This window comes from Stylophora pistillata, chromosome 4, assembly GCF_964205215.1.
Source record: "Stylophora pistillata chromosome 4, jaStyPist1.2, whole genome shotgun sequence".
NCBI classification, from domain to species: Eukaryota; Metazoa; Cnidaria; class Anthozoa; order Scleractinia; family Pocilloporidae; genus Stylophora; species Stylophora pistillata.
Window position 1 is genome coordinate 2,490,130 of NC_142522.1, and position 22,187 is coordinate 2,512,316.

The 22,187-nt window shown below is 34.7% G+C and overlaps 1 protein-coding gene across 6 annotated transcripts; it reads left to right on the top strand.

Moving 5' to 3' along the window:
* Positions 1–26: 26 nt before the first annotated feature.
* LOC111321691 (uncharacterized) lies at positions 27–20,757 on the top strand. 6 transcript variants are annotated; one of them, XM_088757180.1, is made up of 19 exons: positions 27–180; positions 1,696–2,026; positions 4,615–4,732; positions 4,805–4,864; positions 5,231–5,279; positions 7,574–7,615; positions 12,625–12,706; positions 13,093–13,196; positions 13,848–13,943; positions 14,163–14,246; positions 14,642–14,671; positions 14,930–15,011; positions 16,205–16,432; positions 16,769–16,847; positions 17,612–17,653; positions 17,874–17,978; positions 18,564–18,626; positions 18,903–18,945; positions 19,741–20,757. In XM_088757180.1, exons 3-19 carry the CDS (start codon positions 4,659–4,661, stop codon positions 19,834–19,836), a joined length of 1,359 nt encoding a protein of 452 aa, XP_088613306.1. In that variant the 5' UTR covers positions 27–180; positions 1,696–2,026; positions 4,615–4,658; the 3' UTR covers positions 19,837–20,757. The 6 variants fall into 6 exon arrangements, with proteins under 6 accessions (XP_088613306.1, XP_088613304.1, XP_088613305.1 ...); XM_088757178.1 differs by lacking the exon at positions 1,696–2,026 and having other exon boundaries at positions 35–180; XM_088757179.1 differs by lacking the exons at positions 27–180; positions 1,696–2,026 and adding an exon at positions 3,523–3,672.
* Positions 20,758–22,187: the final 1,430 nt, after the last annotated feature.

Below are 22,187 nucleotides of genomic sequence, written 5' to 3' on the forward strand. Positions count from 1 at the left end.
AGGGAACAAGGAACGGTTTCTTTTCGATAGCTCAATTTCCTTACTTTTTCTTTTACCTTTTATGACATAATTAGAAGTATTTTACAGGGACAGAAATTCTTCAGCACAATCCATCTAGCTCTTATTGGGAGAACAATATGATCAAGATGGTCTGATGGAATAGTAATTGACGAATGACAGGTAAACACCACTAGAAAACGAAAAAGTTTCCCTTACTTTCTATATGATTTAAAGAGAGAGTAAAAGCTATGATGTCCATAATGTTCGCTTAATAAAAGATATTATATATACAAGGCTAAAATATTTATAAAAAATTATTATAATGTTTAAACCAAACGTTTTCGGCTGTTTGCCATCACCAACCCTGATGATAGCAAACAGCCGAAAACGTTTGGTTTAAACATTTTAATAATTTTTTCTTAATCTTTTAGCCTTGTATATATAATAGTAAGAGCTATATTACAGAGAATACCAAGTATACAAAATGACCAATGGTAAAATTAACCTGACTGGGTCCAGTGCACATAAGATACAGGCAGCCTTTGCAACAGGCTACGCATTTTTTCAGTTTGCGGGTGTAATAACCCACTTGAAATGAGAACATGAGAAAAGTCTGTGAATTAATCACAAGTTCGATACTTGTCATTACAAACTTTTTGCGTGAGTAAAGTTATTACGCTGGTAAATCGATAGAGAGTGTAGTCTACTGCTTTTACAAAATGCTTATAGGTTTACCGGTGTGAAGTAGACGATTGGCTTTTTGACCAATCAGAGCCCTTGCAGTGTCTCAGCTTTTTTATAGGTTATTTCAGTCATATGTAGATTTTGTGAATTCCATATTAAATTGCACTTGTAAAACAGATATCGTACTCATTGTTTTGTGATTCATGCGATATTGGTTTTTGAGTGCAATAATTTTCCTTGTCAGGTCATGAAAGGGAAGTCTGTAGGGGAAGTCTCTAGGGGAAGTGCAATTTTTAGTCTCTGAAAATTTTAGTAGTGCTTCGAACACCAATACACATAATAATTCATTTTACTACTTATTAACAGTTAACATGAAAAATGCATCACAATAAATCAAGACTGACAAAATTGTAGTTTGTACTTGTGTTACAACTTTGTACTTTTAAAATTAATTGAAAGTACAAATTAAGTTGCACTGGTGGTTAAAAATGTTTCTGAAATTATAAACAATGAAAATGTTCCTGAAATTTCGGTCACAATCACAAGGGAAGTGAGCAAAAACATTTTATGCAAAAGTGCAAATATAAACAAGGCGCTGATGAAAATTCAAGAGATTAATTGCACCAAAGACCCACTCAACCGAGGTGATAGGGCTTTACTCCCGAAGGAGTATTTACACTTGACTCTCGCTAACAAGAAAAAGTGACACCTATCTTGAATTTTAATCAGCATCTTGTTTATATCTGCACTTTTGCATAAAATTTTTGCAACCAAATGTCTTGTCGTTGTTATTTCCTAGTTCAAAAATAGAGGGAAGTCTTCTGAAATATTTACTATCCTTTCAGAATAGTGAACAATGAGTTTGAGGGAGTTTGATGCTAGATTGTACCTGTAATTTATATTTGGCACACCCTGGACTGCTGCAGACAAAGAAAAAACTCTTGTTCTTGTGTTGTGGTCTCTTGAGACTTGTAAATAGGAAATTTGGACTTCTTTTTATTTTTGAACTAGGCAATAACAACAACAACAAGACATTTCAACATTTCGCAAGACAACACACCACCAGCTATCTGCCTTGAGATGTACCTGTTGCGTACAATTTCTAAGTGCATTGCACACTGCAGCAGAAATTCTTGCCACCACATCATTGTTGGAAGCCAGGTTGAGAGAGATCGATGTAGAGTGTTGGTCCGGCCGGGGCTGGAACCCTCGACCTCCCACACAACAGTCCAGTGCTCTATCCATTGAGCTAACCGGGAGGCGGTTAACTCATTGTAGCAAATGAGCGGGAAATGAGCGGGAAAACAGGCCACGTGGTTGTTACGTCTCCATACCAAATTAGGTAAATAACCAATTTTCCATGATTTTGGTTATTTAGCAAGTAACCAAATTTCAGTTTTGGTTATTTACAAATAACCAATTTCCGGTTTTGGTTATTTAGCACATAACCAATTTTTAGTTTTGGTTATTTACAAATAACCAATTTTCAGTTTTGGTTATTTAGCAAATAACCAATTTTCAGTTTTGGTTATTTAGCAAATAACCAATTTTCAGTTTTGGTTATTTAGCAAATAACCACTTTGCAATTTTGGTTATTTAGCAAATAACCACATTCATGTTTTGGTTATTTGCTAAATAACCAATGTCTTGTTTTGGTTATTTATAAATAGCCAAACTGCAATGTGGTTATTTATATATAACCATACTTGTTTTGGTTATATACAAATAACCACTCTAAATAATAAAAATACATTTGGCGCCCCATAACAAATAAGCTAGAAATTAAATATTTCTGCAGCACGAGAGCAACAGGGCAAGGGCCTGGGCCCTTGAGTATAGATGCATTATGGGTCTAGTGATATGAGTATTAAAGCTTGTGATTGCACATGGGCAATCATTCTAGGCCAACACCATCTCAGTTATTGCTAAGTTTATTTATTTATTTTTTTGTAAGTATGCATATAGCCTAGTAGGAAGGTTACACGAGCTTGGGCCTGGTTACTACCCAGATTTCCTGTCTCTTTTTCCCTACAGAGTTTTTTTATGGCAGCTAGTTTTTTCTGGCCGCCATTCTAACCACGATGTTTGTTAGTGGTTGCTAAGCTCTCAGTATGTCTTTTTGTTGCGTGCTGTGATGAGGATTATTGAGAATGCAATGGTTTTTTATATGTGTTTCTTCATTATTGTACGCTGGTGCTCAGCCGAAAAATGCAAAATAAACCTAATGGTTCAATATATTAGTGTCTGTTGGGTAGTGTAGCTGAAATGGGGAGGAGTGCTTGATGACCGAAATATTAGTCTAAATAAGGAGTTGCAACTAGGTGGGTTCATGACCATAACTACACAAAATATTTACACTGGCAGAAAGTCCCAAAAATAGTCAGAAAATGTTTTAAAATTTCAACGTTTATAACTTTTTTCTTATTTGGAAAGCTTTTTACCTGAGTAACGATTTTATATAGATATGAAATGTTATTGATTCTTGTCTATTGGCTTCAAGATACTCCTAACCTTGAAAACGTCGACCATGAGCCTAGTACCTGTCAAACTATAAGATGAACGGCTTTATATCCATCAGTTGTCAAATTCAAGTGTCAAAGTAGGTGAACAGACTTGGAGTAAATTGTCGTAATTAAAAGAATTTTCTTTTTTAGAATTCTCGGATCAAACTAACCTACGATCAAAACCAAACTCAGCTGGTATGACTTCGACCTAAATCTTTGTAATACTCAGCAGCGGTTATAATTAGAACGCGGAAAATGTTGTGTTTACCTTGCCAATTTGTATCGTTCCACCTGTTCTTTTCACGCGGCAACATTTGTGAGCTACTTTGTCAAAATTGTCCAATCAGGGAAGAGCCTGTATTCGAAATGAAGTAACTTTTTCCTTCATCGTCGCCCATATCGGATTGTGATCGGTCGTTATTATTTTTTTTGGTTAGCAATTGTACTCTGAACTTGTTCAGTCACAGAGATTGGAATCGCCACGGTACGTCGGTTTCTTTTGTTGTTTACAAATGGAGGTCTAGTTTTAAAGCTGAGGGAAAGCAGTTATGAATAAGTCCGAGGTGTTAAACCTCCCGATTTGAGATGTTGTCGCCTGTTCTGATACTTAAGCCTTAACTGTATTTGAAATTTCCGTACAATGAGGTAGATATTGTTAAAGTAGCTACCGATTGCCTAAAATCAAGGAGTATAACATGAAAAACACCGAGATCGTTTTTGTAACAACAAAATTGTCATTCGCAATCGACACGTAGCATACGACCGCTGTGTCATAAATAGCCTTTTAAAGTCTCTCCAGATAATCGTATTTCATTATGCTATATATTATCGGAGATCATTTGCTAATTTTTCATGGAATGTTTTAGTACTTTATAAGCCAAAGCGAGGATATAAAATCAAACAGACATCAAAGTTGTGCGAAGAAACTCTGCGGGTGATTTAGAAAGCGGATAATTTGCATTTCTCTAGAGACTTGACCTGAATCTTGTCGACCAATGTTTCCGTTGGAGGGTCAGTATCTTGATAATGTATGAACGACTTGTTGTCAGGAAGTACGTCATGTGTATTTAGACTTCCGCTTTTCCGCGAAATACTGAAATCATGAATCACTTGGACGAGCGTGATAACATCCACGTTAGTCAATTATTAATCAAGTGCGTGCTCAGGAGTAGGAATTTTTCCATTATTTCATTTGCGTACTCAATATTCTTGCCATAGGTAGCGCAATGAAGCTTTCTTTAGTGCATGTGAAACTTTTTCATGGCAAAAAGCCTATTCCCATCCTTAAACAAAGGAGAAAAATTGCGAAAACTAAAAGTAAGGTTGAACTTACGTTACCTGCATGTGACAATTTAGCGAGACATTCCCGGGATTAGTTTGGAAAGTTCAGGGTTAGGATTGTTTACTCTTATTGCTTAATTTCTAGGAAAAGAAGTTATAACAAAGACTAGTCCGAAAAGCTGTGGCTCAATGGATACTACTTCCAACGCCGGAGCTGAAACAAACGATTCTGCGAGTTCGATGAGTTTCAATGAATTCGAAACGTAAGTACTTGGGAGAGCGATTCGTGACCTAGCGATTTCTTGTCATACAGAGAAGAATCTTTAATTTTTCAGATTTGCAGATGAGGTCAATGGTGATATTCCTGAGGTAGACTACCGAGGAAGACTCAAAAGGTTTGGTTTCATTGTGTTTGTTAAAGTTTTTACTTGCACTACTGGGTGACTCTCCATCAAAAGCTAAGCGCATCGCTGTAACAAGGGGTACTGGTTTTCTGTTTATTATGTTAAGCGGTCATTTTTGCCTTCGAAACAGTCAGATCTGAGAACGCAAAGTTAGTATTGAAAGTTTATCTCAAGCTATTTTAGCGTAGATAAGAACAAAAAATTTTATGTCAACCATTTTCGATTCCATGCACGTTTCAGAGCGTATTGATTTATTCCGGGTAAGTCGGGGGGGGAGTGACGCATCGGTTTTTTTGTTCCGTATAGTCGCTAATCTGCCTTAATGATGTTCCTTTCTTTCGCTTTTCCTCTTCTCAGCGAGAAATTACCATCAGACGTTTACGTTTCCTCCATTTCACTATCACAGGCAAGTGAAACAACGTTATTTTATACAAAGCGCGCGCTTCATGTTCAGTAAACCGGAAGTGAACGTACAGGTGGAGTGATCGTGGACCAAATCAGCTGATGTGATGTCACGCAAAATCATTCGATCGGAGGCCAATAAATACGCGACGCTTTTTGTCAGAATTCTTTCTCAATCTTGACAGAATGCGTCTGCAATGGTTATTAAGTCATGGAATTCTTTTCTCTAAAATTTTCTTTCGGTTGCGGTCGATCGATTCCCAGGAATTTGCGGGTTTCTTGTTTACGATACACATTAATAGCGTGAGTAGTGCCTAGTTACGTTTTCGATGAATGGAGGTCGAAAGCGATCGTCTAGTTGTGACGAGAGGAAAGGTCAACTTTTTTGAGAGATCAAAGCGCTTGAAAAGTTTAACTCGAAAAGTGCAATATGTGCCATTGATTTTTCAAGATATGGTGAGGTTTAATTCATCCTCAGGTGAGAAGGTAGGCCTCTGTACATGCATCGATGAGCAATTTCTTGTATGGGAACGCAACTGCAGGTTGAACAAGTATTGACAATTATAACAAACGATCATAATGATATTAAAGCTCACTTTAAAGCTCAGACTACTTGGCATGCGCTGGAAATATAACTAGCGTTTAAACATATCAGCTTTTTGTCGGGAAATGGACCAATATCGAAGTAATTTCAGTGTCAGAGGTTGTTTGCGTAGTTACAAGGAACTTTGTTTTGGGCCCAAAAGATGTTCATTGTGGCACAACCTTCCAAGGAGCCGTTTGAGGGACCTTGGTGCTTGTTATTAGCCCTAGGTTAAACAAGTTAATTGTGACATATTTCACCCTTTCGTAATATTTTCTTTGGAGACAGGTACACTGTACTGGAGCCACAATCTATTGTATCCTCGGCCTGCGTTGTTAGGCCGGTATGCGCATACATGCACGCTTTAACTACTTTTAATTAGTTTTGTGGGAGGTGGCGGCATTTAATTGTCTAACGTGCAACAACTTGAATACAGCTGGAGAAGTTTTACATTTGGGCTAGCCTTTGTTTGTTCAAAAATCGTTTCGAATGCTTTTGTCTGTTTGAGCTGAGAGAAAATTGGGACGTCGTGAATTCTGCAAAATCTTGAAACTCAGTTATGTCATATTGCCCAGTAGGGTGCAATATTATGAACTAGCCATTCTAATTTGAATAATCTTTTTAAATTTTTGGCAAATTCTTTCATTAAGCTGTCATTGTTTTTAGATCAATAAACTTTTTATTACTCAAGGATACAAAACACACAAAGAATTAAAGAGTCTGGCCTGGCAATTTTTTAATTCTCTGACAAAGCTTTTAGTTAGTAGTCAGCAATGATTCTAACATTTGAGGGAAATCAGCCAGAGTTGATTCACTTGGGAGAGATCATATTAAGTCTTTCTCTTCTTTTACTAATTTGAAAGGGTTCTAGGAAACTTAAGCCTGGTATAATTTTATCTACTTGTGTTGCTTATTAAGGAAGTAGGAGTGTTTTATTTTGACGAGGTTTAATATCATTAACTTAATAACCCTCTAACTCACATGAGTGACCAAGACAGAATTTCTCCTTACAATATCAATACAATATCAAGCAGACGAGTGAGGAGAATAACAAAGAATGTCAATTAGATGATTATTAGTGGATCCAATACCAAATTCCCCAACCCAACATCATTAGAATTGTATGGCAGACAGAAAGGAGTATTATTAAATATAGATCTTGATTTTGAAAGGGTCAAAGATCACCTTTTCTATGGGAGAGGGCTGTAGAGTAATCATAGGTAATTGTTTCAAAAGAACTAATTCTACTGTTCTTTCAAGAGGGGGACAAAAATAAAGCACTTAGGTAGGAGTGTATTGAACTTTACTGTCCTAACTTCCCTGGGTATAGAAAAGAATGGTTAATTTTAGAAAATAATGTACATTTTCATTTTGAGAAAAAAAAAACTCATATAAAGCATCTGCAAGAATCCATTTAGGATCTTAGCCACAAACCCCATTTCACAGCACCAGCTTAGTAAATTTATATTTATGAGAACATGGTATGTTGTTAAAAAAAAAAAGATGTTGATTGACTGTTGACAGCATCAGGCTAAAGAAATCTCTGTCAAGAAGTCTTCCATGCTTAACTGTAAAATCCACATAAGCTTTATAGAGAAGTCTTGTTTTTTATCAACCAAGTAAAGCAAATTATTTATGTGGTTAGAAACTGTAACATTATTTGACTAGATTTTGAATAATAAGCTTTGCTTTGGTTTTGTTTCCTTTTTACACAGTCACAAATTCTCAAATCAGATAGGACACCAAACTTTATCAAGGTGAGCTTGCATATATAGTACTGAGATACAATGACTATATGAAGTTCATATGTTTTGAACTGCAGTATTAGATACGTATGATGCACGATCCTGGCAGTAGATAGCACTATTTATGCAATAGCGAAAATCAGACCTGAAAAAAATCAGGCCTGTACGGGACTCGAACCACTGACCTCTGCGATACTAGTGCAGCGCTCTACCAATTGAGCTAACAAGCCAACTGGGAGCAGGCCGTTAAGTTGATTCGTAATAAACCCGTCAAAGTGATAAATGAGATACAATGACTATATGAAGTTCATATAGTCAACTTAACGGCCTGCTCCCAGTTGGCTTGTTAGCTCAATTTGTAGAGCACTGCACTAGTATCGCAGAGGTCAGTGGTTCGAGTCCCGTACAGGCCTGATTTTTTTCAGGTCTGATTTTCGCTATTGCATAAATAGCGCTATCTACTGCGAGGATCGTGCATCATACGTATCTAATACTGCAGTTCAAAATATATGAACTTCATATAGTCATTGTATCTCATTTATCACTTTCACGGGTTTATTACGAATCAAATTAACGGCCTGCTCCCAGTTGGCTTGTTAGCTCAATTGGTAGAGCGCTGCAGTAGTATCGCAGGGGCCAGTAGTTCGAGTCCCGTACAGACCTGATTTTTTTCAGGTCTGATTTTCGCTATTGCATAAATAGCGCTATCTACTGCAAGGATCGTGCATCATACATATATAGTACTGTTACTAATTTTTGTAATTAGCTCGAAAGATAACTAAACATTAAATCTTCATGAATATTGAACATTTAATTCATGATAATGTGTTTTAAGAGTGTGAGTCAAAATTTTTATGTCATTTCTTCATTTATCACTTAGAAAGTTAACTTGTTTTTCTGTGCAGTGTGGTGTTTTTGTAAATAACCTGTTTGTAAACAGTATAGTATACTTCAGTTCTGTAGAGTCGTGAAAAAATGTACTGAGACTTGGAAAATTACTTGTAAATAACTATTTTAAGACCATGGGAAATAAAGAGTATTCAGGTTGTCTTAAAAAAAGATTTTACTGGGATATACAGTAAGTCTGGAATTTGTTTCCTTTAATTTTCAAGAAGCAACATTATTTGCTTGCACTTGTTTGAGAATTAAATTAATAAGGAAAATTGCTGAATTGAAATAAGTCACGACAAAAGCTCTGAGACCAGAGAATTTTAAATTTTGGAAAACCCTTGAGAGACGTTTGCTACTTAGGCCATGCTACTTGCTGACACATGACCTTGTGTCAAAATTTGTGTTTGAAAATTAAAAGTCATAGAAGTCTAAAGGTCTGGAAGAGTCCTTGAAGTTTCTACCCAAAAATGAGTTATTACAATTCATGAGTCTTTGAAAAAAGATTAAAAAAATCTGCCGAAAATGTCTCTACAGAGATCCAAAGGGTGCATGTCTGTAAAGATCACTAGGTTCCTGAATTTCTTTTCAGAATGCTACAAAGATATTTAAGGATTACAATGCAATGTCTTAGAAGGAGTTTTTGGGTGGTTCTTCAGCTGAAAATGATGTACTCATTACTTGCTAGAACAATCACCACTTAGCATAGAAACTTCATGCTCTGTAAATGGCAAATCCGTTCAAGATCCATTTTGTTTATTTTTTTTATCTTATGAAAAGTCATCATTGAAAGTCTCTAGGAGGTTGTTCATAATTCATTGCTATTTCTTTAGGACCCAAAATTATCATAAATGACAGTACATTGAAAGTACCTAATTTCAGTAATGAAGGTCATTTGCACAGAGCAAGTGCAAATGTGAAGATGTTAATGTGTGATGAAAGAGGGATCTTAAGCTTACTTATATTGACAGAATGAGAAATAAAGAAGGATTCCTTGTGAAAGTCCCTTCAAAATCCTCAATTTTTTTTTATTTTTATTTTAAATGACCTGCAAGGTTATATGTCATATTCTATGATATAAATGTGGAAGTTAGATATACTAAGTAACTTGTTTCTGATAAAATGAATGAAAATATTAATAGCTTTAATACTCAGTAAATAATCTGGGTAAATTTGAACTCTCCACCCAGCCTGGATTCCAAAGCAGTTTTGTTTATTTTTCAAATGTTCCAGTCACTCTCTGAGCACAGTCTGAAAGTGCTAAGTGCTTTAATGTTCACAGTTAGCTGTCTACATATATTGTCTAATTATATGTTGGAGTCATATACATTTTGACTACTTATAAAAGTTGAATAATTTCTTTTAACATCGACTCCTAGTTCTCTTTGTCCTCAAGCCCTAATTATAATTTGTTAGGGATATGACACAAAATATGAAAACTGCAAATCAATATAGAAAGAATTTTTTTCATCCAAAATTAAAATTTAACAGGAGCGCATACATCCACATTTTCTACCACAATTGCTTTTTAAGGTGTAAAGTCTCTATGGATATTCGCCAAGAAGATTATTGGATGTGATAAATTATTAAGTGGACACAGTGTGGTATAATTGACAGGTGGTTTTGTTTTAAAAAACAAATAATGTCCAAAATGAAAGAAAAATTAATTTACATTTTTATGATCCTTGTCCTTGATGTGTTGGGCATGTGTGAATTCTGTAAAATGCTCTGCACAGGGCAAACCGATTGATTAGGCAGGAAGGGGATTTGAAGTGGAAAATCGTAATATCTTTCTTGGTTTTGTAATCCTAGTTAAGAATTTAAATCTGATGTTATCATAGATTTTCATGAATTTTTTTGTTCAAATGATGTGTGTGTTCTTACCCAGCTTAAAGATGTTGAACTCTTGGATTTTGTATGGAATAGTTTACCTGGAGAATAAAGTGTTTGTGTTCATGTTTCATGTGACAACTCTAAACATTTATGATATATGCTGTCTTCATTCAAACCACCAGGAGCTCAATTGGGTTAATTTTTTTACATAGAACAATTTACTTTGGGATAAATGCTACTACCAATTGTATTCTTTCACCTGCAACTTGTTTGTAGCCAATCAGGAGCAACCTGTCATCTCTGTGGTCTGTTTCTGAACCTTGGTTTATTTTAAGCCTTGAATTAATCATCTATGTGAGAAATGATTTTGACCAGGTTTGTTCCTCACTTGAACCAAGTCTGCATAATGTCTCGTGCATTTCAATTAAAAGTGAGGACATACCAAAGGCCCTCTCCCAAAATACCATGAATGCAGGCAAACGGAGATTAAGGCGGCGGAATACAGTGTTTGGCCGATCTAAGGATGATAGTTTTCAAGTCACAAGCAAGCCACGAAGGAAAGGAGCTAATTCACAGAACAGATGGGTAACTTGACATCAAAATTTCCTGTTTATGTAAAGCTTTTATGTAAACTCAAGTAGGCTTGAAGAAGTGGACTAGTGCAATAGGAAATCCTAAATGGTTGACCTACTCTTCTACTATTATAGGGATCTTCATACTTAGACTACAGCGTGGAGTTTCAGGATAGTAAAAGTTCAAAATAATAGCAACCTATTTCTACGTGGTTTCCTGAGCTCACATATTTATAAGATGTTAGTTAGCTGCACAGTCATCCAGCCAATATTTTCTGGAAAAATTGCAAAAAGGTGGCTTGACTTCACACCAAATAATATTAATAATATCTCAGAACAACACTCATGGTTTTCAAAATATTCTTTAACACCAATACAGCAGTGTTATTTATTTGTTAAATATTGGCTAAAACTTTGATTTCAATCCTCAGAATTTTGTTACTAATTTGTGGCTCAGTACCTTGTCCAAAATACCATTAGAATGGGCACTGCATTATGTTCTCAGAATTGCAAGAAGCCCATTTTGAGAATGCTTGGTTTGGAAATCAATTCTGATGGCTTGTAGTGTATAAATTATTAATTCACAAGGAACAGTCATAAATATCATTTTTCTTAACCTAGTGGAGCATTTAGATCTTGTGATTGACTTTGATGTATTTGTGGACTTGATATGTATTTCTGGTGATATTGATATCCTTGGCAGTATCGCCCTAGTCAGCTTATTTAAACAAATTCTGTGATGAGACATTTACCATACAGTATGCATATTATACATTTTACATTTTTGTGCAGACCAGTGTTATGCACTATAACCTAGATTAGGTTAATGTGTGAATAAAAAAAATTATGTTCTAATGATAATAGAGTTATGAAGTTTTCCTAAACTTAAGGTCTTCACAAAGTGATGAGTTGAAGTTCACAGTTAGCATTAAAACTGTACATCTTCAGTGTTTCTCTGTGGTATTCAAAATATTTTGAGAGAGATGTACCTGTCATTCCTATGTAAACACAGAGTTTCATCTGTCAATAACTTAATTTATTGTTGCACAGACATCAGTTTTCGTAAATAACACCTGATGTTCATGTCTTAATTAAAAGCCTAAATGTTATATATAGTTCATGTCATAAAAGTGTGCACATGAGGTGAATAGCAGCTGCAGTTATTTTTGTAGTAAAGTAGCTGTTCTGCTACCTAACCATGAGGCAAAAAATTATTGTGACACTACATTTTATATAACAAGACTGTGAAATTTCAATTTTTACTCTGTAAAACTCACAGAACTTGTGATCAAGGCAAAAAGTGACTGTTATGATAAGGAATGGTTAAACGCAGCCAGAAAGTTGTTTCACTAGTTCTGAACATGTTCTAAATCTTTTTTTTTTAATTTTTTATTTATTTATTTAATATTTATTTATTTTCATGTTCTAAATCTTTATGATACATAGCATAAAATATTTTAACATGGCCTGGCCACTATAATATTAATAGCAAACAACATAAAACCAAACAAATAACTGGCATATTTTGATGATCATTTAACCAAATAATCATACCCAGTAAGACAACCTTTTGAACTGGATTGACAAATTTAGATGTTGATTTGTCACTATTTGAGAGGTACACGACTGTGCTAAACTGGCAACAGTTCGACTTTGACCTACATTTTGTTGACAAAGTTCCATGTCAATTTACAGTTTACATTTTGGTTTAATTGTTTTTACTTGCAGTCTTTACTGTCGACACGGACTCCTTATGAAGAATTTCACCGTCTTTTTAAGAGTGTCCCAATGGACCAGTTCCCTATAAATGGCAAGTATACCAATTAACTAACATTGAATAAATACATGTCAACCTTCGATTAAAAAGAAAGTTTGATAAATATTCCTTTTGGTTCAAGAAACTGTTGAGTGTTAATTCTTTATTACTTTGTTTAAGAGGAAATTTTGATTATGTCATTGTGTATAATAGTGTAAAATGTACTTACAGTTGAACCCCCCAAAATTGTTTTTTTTTTAAATTTGTTAATTAGTTCAGTGTTTTCAGATTATTAATTTTGAACAATGTAACAACTTATCAGTAAACTGCTTCTCTCTTTTCTTTCTATCTCTCTTTTTTTTTATTTCCAATGTTGTTGTTTTCAGTGATATTCAATCCCAGAGGCAGTAATTTATTTGAGTTATGAATTTCTCTTTTAGATTTTTCCTGTGCTCTAAGTAGGGAAATTCTACTGCAAGGAAGAATCTACATCACCCAAGGATGGTTCTGTTTCTATTCAAACATATTTGGATGGGAGACACAAGTAGGTTTAAAACCTCTGTTCAGCACTGATTCCCTTTTATATATAATTTTTAATTCTGTTTTGGTGTTTTTTCTATTAGTGTTATCTACCCTTTGAACAACTGGGGCCTAGTCCTTGCTGATCATAGTGGTGGACAATCTCTAATTGATTGAATATTATGTCATATCTTAATGCTATAATGATACCATAGAGTGTTTAATTAATAAATGAAGTAAAGGGAGAATGGTGTTAATTGATACAAAAATATTCCCTTGATATCTGAATGAAGAAAAAGCTGGAGAGTTTTGTTTAGCAGTGAGTGAATTATTCAATATCTGAAAAACACCCTGACGGGACCGACTTGCATTTGTGTTCACTGATTAAAGTACCCATTGCAGCACTTAGTGGAAAATATAAATGGAGACCTCATAATTTATTTTTATATCTCCGAAGAGAATGATAATAGTAATTATGATGTGATATTTTATCTAAACTTTTTAACATTGTGTAAAATACAACATTTTCAATAAGTGCTCAGCTGATTAGTCCCTCAACTATCTTAGAGTTTTTTTAATGGCCATGTTCACTTTGCCTTTGGCAAATAAGAAAGAAAGATGAAATGTATTCATTTGATTGTTTTCATTGTGTTTATTTTTTTATTCAATTCTTCAGGTAACAATAGATTGTACAAAAATTCAGTCCATAACTAAAGAGAAAACAGCTTATGTTGTACCTAATGCAATTCTTGTCTGCACTGATGAGGAAAAGGTTAGCTCATTGCAAATTGTTTTTGTCATCAGTATTAATTATTTTGAGGGGCAACCATGGCCTCATGGTTAGTGCACTTAACTCCAGATCTAGTGGTGTGGGTTCAAGCCCTGGCCAAGGACATTGTGTTGCATTCTTAGGCAAGACACTTTACTCTCTCAGCTTGTAGTATGAATCACAATGCTAATTTGCAGCTGAACCTTTTCCCACCTTTTGCAGCACTTCTTTTCATCATTCTTGTCCAGAGAAACTGTCTACAAACTCCTCCTTCAGGTGTGGGATGAAGTCAAAGCTAAAAATGAGGTGAGTGGATGAAGTCCCTCTAAATTATTCCAGGTCTGATCTGATTTCAGTTTTCTACCTTCAGCTGGTTACTGGTAACTCATGTAATACTCATTTGTAATTATTTATTACTTTGAAGGCTCCATCATTGCCATGTAGCCATTATTATTTCTCTCTGATCCTGATGCCTTTTACCCCATTGAATAGCCAGATGGAAGAATGTTGTTTGTAATGGTTCTTGAACAAAGGAGACTCATGATTAACAAGAAGCGACTCTTATGCTTCTCTTACGCTTCTTTCGTGCTAAGCAACCTCCCGCGTGCATCCATAACTCAATAGTGTACGCTGTGGTGTTTACCATTTGTTAATGGTCTGCTGGTACTTAATTTTTAGTGAATTTGTTTTCTTTACTTTAGAAAATGGACGGAGTGGAATTGGAGAATCAGGTGAACATTTTAGTTATCTTAAATGTTTGTGATTTTATTTTTTCATTAAAAGTTTGGGCTTTCAATCTAATTTGAGGGGACCATAGAAGGGAAATTATTTTAACATTACAACTATTTTATTGTTATCATTTTTAAGGAATTATTGATAACTCAAAGTTGTCACCAACAGTGAATCATTAATGATTTTATTGTATTATACATGTTAACTAAATAATTATGCCTAGTATGCATGCTCGTGTGTGATTTATTCTCACCCAGAAAACCGAAGCTGGTTTTCCCACAGAAGATAAAGATGTGTGGGAAGATGAAGATGAAGAACAGAATGCAGAGGAAAATAATGGTATGTAGATAGATGTCACCACTTTGTGAAATCACTTCTGACGTACATAACCAACCAACATCATCTAATGACTGTTGTACTACTTAAAAGTACAAGTACTAAGCACAATTAATATAAGAGGGATTTTTTATTCAATGTGAGGAAACTTTTAATTAGCAGTTATTAATTAAATAATAATTTAAAAATATTTCTAAACTTCAGCTTCGTTTTCTCCCAGACAATCAGCAATGTAGGATGACATGAAACTTGTTTTTGATATATTGATCCTTTTAACTCCCAAAAGTGATAAACATGTAACTTCTCCCTATAATATTCATACATTGTTGAGCAAACAGGTAAAGAGAATACTCAAACTTATCTGGTAGAAGTTATTATCCTGATCTAACACCAAATTATAATGAATTATTGTAACTAATTTACAAGTCAGGAAATGTGTTGAAAAGTAACATTCAGACTTTGGGAGTTAAAGTGCACCTACACCCAAAAAATTTTTTTCGCTTAACGAAGTAAGCTTATTTTTTTGAGTATTTCTGCGCAAAAATTTTTTTATTTGCTCAAATCTTCAATTTTCTATGCCCAGTCAAAATACGGAAAATCGGCCGCCATCTTGCCCCACGACCGAGTTTAAAGAAGAATGGCTCTAGCGGGTAATGTGATGTCAAATTGAGAACAGGAAAGTCTGCATCTCACACATTTTCACTTGTTTGGGAAGATCGTCGTCGATATCGTCCGAAATATGCCGACTAGGTGTGTTGTATGAAGATTGTATGGAGCGCGATACCCTCTTGCAAATTTCGCACGTTGCTACATCCTTCTACAACACACTTAGTCGGCATATTTTCGGACAATTATCGACTACAACCTTCCCAAACAAGTGAAAATGTGTGAAAAGCAGACTTTCGTGTTCTCGATTTGACGTCACATTACCCACTAGAGCCATTCCTCTTTAAAGTCGGTCGTGGGGCAAGATGGCGGCCGATTTTCCGTATTTTGACTGGGCATAGAAAATTGAAGATTTGAGCAAATAAAAAAATTTTTGCGCAGAAATACTCAAAAAAATAAGCTTACTTCGTTAAGCGAAAAAAATTTTTTGGGTGTAGGTGCACTTTAAGGAGTAAATCAATTTTAACTCTTTAAAAATATTTTTGAGTTGTGTAATTTTTTTGTGGGTCATATGAATTATTTCATTTAAGATGTGGATAAAGACCATGAGTGCAGTGCTGGAGAACACGGAGAAAATGCTGGTCATTGCGAAAAATGCGAACAAGCTAGAAAAGCCTCCTCTGAAAATTTATCAAGAATTAAAGATGTGGATGAGGAAGGACACAGTGTGATAAGTAAAAGGAGTGGTCATGTTTCACACTTGGGTGAAAAAAGCTCAATTTCTAGATGTGTAGACTCTGCAAAAATTACTGGTTGTGGTAAGAGTTGCAGTAATTGTGTGCATATTAATTATCAATAAATTATTGAATAATAGTTGATGAAATGTAACCCTGACAGGAACTTCTAATTGAGACGTAGAATCTCTTTTAAGACATAGTTTGTGTAATTTGTAGTATGAAAATTTCAATTCATAGCTAGGTAATCACAGCTTAATTATACTGCAGGAAGAATCATGTTCATTTGCAATGTTTGTTAATTATCACCACTGTAACTCTCTGTTAGTGGTATTTTATTGTGTTGTTTGTTTGTAATTTACCTTTTTTTCTTTATCATTTATGGTGTATGTATTTATTGTAGTTTGTTTATCGTTTCAGCTGGTGCTGCAATGTTTTTGGCTTCAATAGCTGAAACCATGTATTCATACTTCCAAGTCAGCCTTCGTTTAGTAAGAAGGTGGGTGAATGGCCATTACAGTTTTTAAGGGACTCGTGAATCTTCTTTTCTGAGTGTACTGGTATATTGGTTAAAAGTTACAATGTAAAGTTTGTGACAGTTTTCTTTTGCCTTTTAGAAGTATGTAATTGATACAAATCAATTACATGTTCTGAAAATTTGAGTTAAAGATAAAATGATCGGAATTTTAGATATTTTAAGTTGAAAGAAATGAAATATTTTATCGACCAGCAGTAAGAAATAACTGAAGTTGATGTCATTGAGTTTATTACTAAACATGGAGATTATACTTGACCGTTATTAAACCTTCTAACACTTAACAAATGGTAAACACCACAGCGTACACTATTGAGTTATGGATGCATGCGGGAGGTTGCTAAGCATGAAAGAAGCGTAAGAGTCATTCAAGGTGATAGCCGAGAGCAACTCTAACTTCTTGAGTGCTTAGCAAACCTCCCAAGTGCATCCATAACTCAATAGTGTACGCTGTGGTGTTTACCATTTATTTTATAACATAACATTGATACATTGTAGCTAAAGAGTTCCCTTTTATTTAACAAATCTTACGTGACCAGAAAAAACAAGCGCGCGCAGAAAAATAGTCATTGCATTTGCTCACGTCAGCAGCGTACACCCATGGGCAAATGGGGGGACACTAAATTGACCAATCAGAGTGTGCGCTTTAGTTTGGTTATGTTATAATTGAATGTTTTTACCAGGAAGTAGCATCACTTATGTACACTGTACATGTTTTTTCTTTGCAGACTTACAAGGGAACAGCTCTTTTACATAACTACTTGTTTTCTGTAAGTATAACGAGTTTTTATCAAACTCGTTTGACTTAATCAGCTCTTATCAAAGTTTCTTTTAATTAGCAAAGGTCGTGATTATTAAGGGTAGTGGCAATGATAATAATGTCAGTGATGATGTAAATGACAGATAATGTTTGTTTGTTTTACATGTTTTATTGTCTATAAGACTTGCATGTGCAATGAATGATGAGAAATATTTTCATTTTTGTTTCAGAATAACTTGTTTATTAATGTGCAGTTTATTTCTGCTCCAACGTATTTCCATATTGGAACCTAAAATCATGGCACAATTATCTTATCCTCCGGAAAAAATTCTTCTGTAAGTTGCATTTATTTCATTGAGGTTTTTAATCAGTTTTTTTGTATTAAATAAATTAAGCTAAAGGTAATATTTTTTTTTATTTACCTAGAATACATTCCTTAATATGCATAAATTATAAACAAATAAGTACAACTAGTTTTCAAGTAATAGAGCATTTGGTTTGTGTGTTCTAAAATCAAGTGATCACAGCAGCCATTCAAAGGGAATGAAAATTTACAGGGAGCCAATCAGAACTCATAGTAAAAACAAGAAACTTCATCAAGTGCTTGCGCAAATGACTAAAATGTGTATTCTATATACGAGGCTAAAAGATTAGGAAAAAATTATTAATAAAAATGTTTAAACCAAACGTTTTTGGCTGTTTACCATCATCAGGGTTGACTAAATGACTAAAATGCAATTACCAAAGTTTTATAGTTTTGTATGTTATTAGTTGAGAGGGAAGTGGAAGTTTTCTGGATCAATCACAGAGTAAAGTCAAACAGATAACAATGTTACTGGTATTTTTATTTTTCACATGATTTCTGATATTTATCATTTCTTCTTATTGATAATCATCTTGATGGTAATTGTTATTTTCAGACAAAAGTCCATGTATCAATTGTGGAAACTTCGTCAGGAAGTTTTTGATGCAGAAGTAGTTAGGTAAGGATATTTTTTACTTTTCTTGGATTAAAATGTTTATCATACCCCTGGGCCATGCCTCACACTATTTGAAAGCTCATGGGTATAACCTTCAGCAACTGTGGGAAAAAATGTGACTCTAATGTTTCATTGAACTTAATTCATTTCAAAATTAAACTTTCCATTTTTAAAAGGCCAGATGTACTTGTAAGCAGTTTCAAACTCAAGTCATTACAACTACAAAGTAATTAATATGTAATTGATATGCATGGAATAATTTTGCATTTTGTTTCACAGGTTTAAAACAATTGTAGCAGCCAATTTAAATGCAATCACACAGGTATGCCACTTGTTCAATTTAGAAATAAAAGACCTGTAAGTCTAAGTTGTTATGACCCGATGTAAATATAAAAGGCTCATCTATATATATAGCTGCAATTGGTTTGGTTACAATGGCAAGAAAAAAAATTGGCAATTTAAAAGTTGCTAATTTGGTGACTTGTGTTTGACTTCCAAGTAGCTTGTTGCAATATTATTATTACTATTTTTGTACTACTATTATACCAGAGCCTCTTATTTATTATGTAGTTATCAGGGTCTGTTGTTAAATTGAGTTAATCATTTGCAATTGTTATGTGATATTGTTGAATGTACCTATTTATTGTTGACTTCAATTTTATTTCTGGTGAATATTTTTATCATTTTAGATTATTTTGCAAGATTTATGCTTAGGGCCTTGATAAAATCTTAATTTGATTATCAATTCATACATCTTTATTTAACGAGGGTAACATATTAACTTACAAAGTTTTCTAACATATGGCCCTCACCTTCCCACCCATCCCGCCCCAGGGGAGGACATCCATCACACAGTAATCTCGTGTGTGGGAAATTAACATCTCCTACCCCAACCCTGCAAGAGACGGGACCTCCATTTATTCGTCCCTATCCGAGAAGACTAGAATATCTAACCATTTCTTGATGTTATAGAAAGGTAGCAAATTCTTCTCAATTATTTTAAAACCTTGAGTGTTGGTCCGGCCGGAGCTCGAACCCTCGACCTCCTGCACAAAAGTCCAGCGCACTATCCATTGGGCTTAGTTTATTGACCAAAGAAATTTTTCATTTCACATAGGTGCGGCAAACACTTAAAATGTTGGAGGATGATCTTGAGGCTCATATGAGTAGAAATTGCACTTTACTGGAGAACAACGTGTGTGTACAAATTTGAGAAAAGGGCTCTCTTAAACCTTGATTCCAGAACCCAGATGTAGAGTGCTTCCACTAAACATCTTTGTCTACATGAATAATCTGCAAATCTGAAACACCAGCTACCCTCTCCTAAACTTACAAACAGCCTGTATACAAGTTGCCTGAGTTCCAAAATGCAACCAACTTGAAATGGATGTGAAATTTAGGTGCTATTTTAAAAGCATGTTCAAATTGGTTATTTATCATCCGCTAGTTTTATGAGCAGTGTATTTATTTCCATAAGTTTTATAAAAAGTATTTAGATAAACAAGAAGTATTCTGTATTTAGTACATCTGACTGATGATGAAAAGGTAGATACTGAAAATAATTTGTACATTATATTCATTTTTGAACGATAGTGATTTGAAGTGAGTGAGGCAAAGCCTTAAAGAAGTTGTAAATATTATTTTCACCAGATTTATTTAAAAAGCACAATTGAAATCTTTCAACCATTCTGTGATAACAAGTAAAAGTACAAAGAAACATTTAAAATGAGCCTTGACAGTGCAGGCATTGTCATCTCTCATCTAAAGCAGCGAAGCTGCTGGAGTTTTAAGGGTGAATCTTTTGAAAAAATGTAGTTTGAAGAAGTTAGGGATTTTCTTGATATCAAGTTACTGGAGATCAGCGTGGGTTTGGGAATTACTCATTACATAGCATTTTATATAATTGTTATGTTGGTTAAACCAAAATTGTGTAATTTCTATTAAAAAAAAAACAACATACAGAAATGCAGAAAATGGATTCAATGGATTTTAACATATGAGTTTGAGTGTAAATAATTTAGTTGAATCCTCGGAAAAGGAGATATTCGATAATGGTAGATTTGAAAATGTTAGGAAATACAATGTAAATTAAAAAGGAGTATTTAAAAGATTAAAAACTTACAGTGAACTTGAAGTGTTGTGTTCTTACACTATCTGAATTCTGTTCAAGAATGTGAGGCAAGGCTTTATTGTATCACAGATGTTCTGCATTTAAACCCTTAACTCTTATGAGTGACTAGCATCGAGTTTCTCCCAACATCACCCCTCAATCACACGCTAAGGTCATGAGAATGATTAAAGGAAATGATGTTAATTGTTAAACATTGAGTTTCTCCCAACATCCCCCCCGCCTCCCGGTTAGCTCAATTGGTCAGAGTGCTGGACCATTGTGCGGGAGGTCAAGGTCGATGGTTTGAGCCCTGGCTGGACCAACACTTCAGGTCTTAAAATAACTGAGGAGAATGCACTACCTTTCTATAATATCAAGAAATGAATAGACATTCTAGTGTTCTTGGATAAGGACGAATAAACCGTAGGTCCAGTCTCCTGCATCTATTAATTAGTCAATTTGGTTAGGCAGGGGACATTAAAGAACCCACTCACAAGATAACTGTGATGTTGTCTGGCCTGTTTACTGGGAGTTGGGGGGAGGGGGCATCTTCAAATAAGTTCCCTTTGATTGTTTGTAAACTGCTGATGCAGTCTGGCCACCTAAGTCCCCCAAAAATGTGTTGTGATGTGCATTTGATCATATCCACATGTTAATTTGCGCAATATAAATATTAAATTACTATTTTATTAATATTATCACACACTAAGGTCATCAGAATAATTAAAGGTTATGATGTTAATTGTTAAACACATTCTCCATGAAATGAGAACAGTATGGAGAATATGCATTCTGATTTTAGGGTGGAAGCGGTTACCTAATAAGCCAATCATTTAAAAGGGTACAAAATTCTTTAACAGGCTCCACCATTATTCATTTTCATTAGGAGAAAAAATTCTGCATGGATACACATTAACCAATTTCTCCTGTTTAGCTCCTTTACTTTCTCAGCAGCACTATTAAAATGCATGTAATAGGCTACCTTTTAATCAAGGGGAGAAGAGAAATTGGTTAAATTTGCCTATCTCTAATGTTTGATTTTATCTACCAGCTTTGAAGTGGTGAACATTACTTCTTCTGATATGGGTGACCCCATGGCAGGAAGGGACTGAGTCCCAATGCTAAGCTGAGGCTAAAACAACATGCATACTCCCCCTCCATGTATGTTAGTAGTGGTTCAACAAATTCTTTCCTGCTTCTACAGGGAGGGAGGCTTTTCCTCCAGAAATGAATAAAGGGGGAAGTTTTTAAAGAAACTGTGGTGCTGCCAGTGGGGGTAACAAGGTAATTTGGTTATATCAACTAAGTTGAAATTGTAAATTGGCCACCGTAAAAAGTTAAAAAGCTAACATTTCAAGTGTTAGCCCTTCATCAGAGCAAAGATCCCTTCAGAAAAGCTTTATAGATGAGTAATTTATATAGATGGATATAAGGATATTGATGGGAAAAGTTTC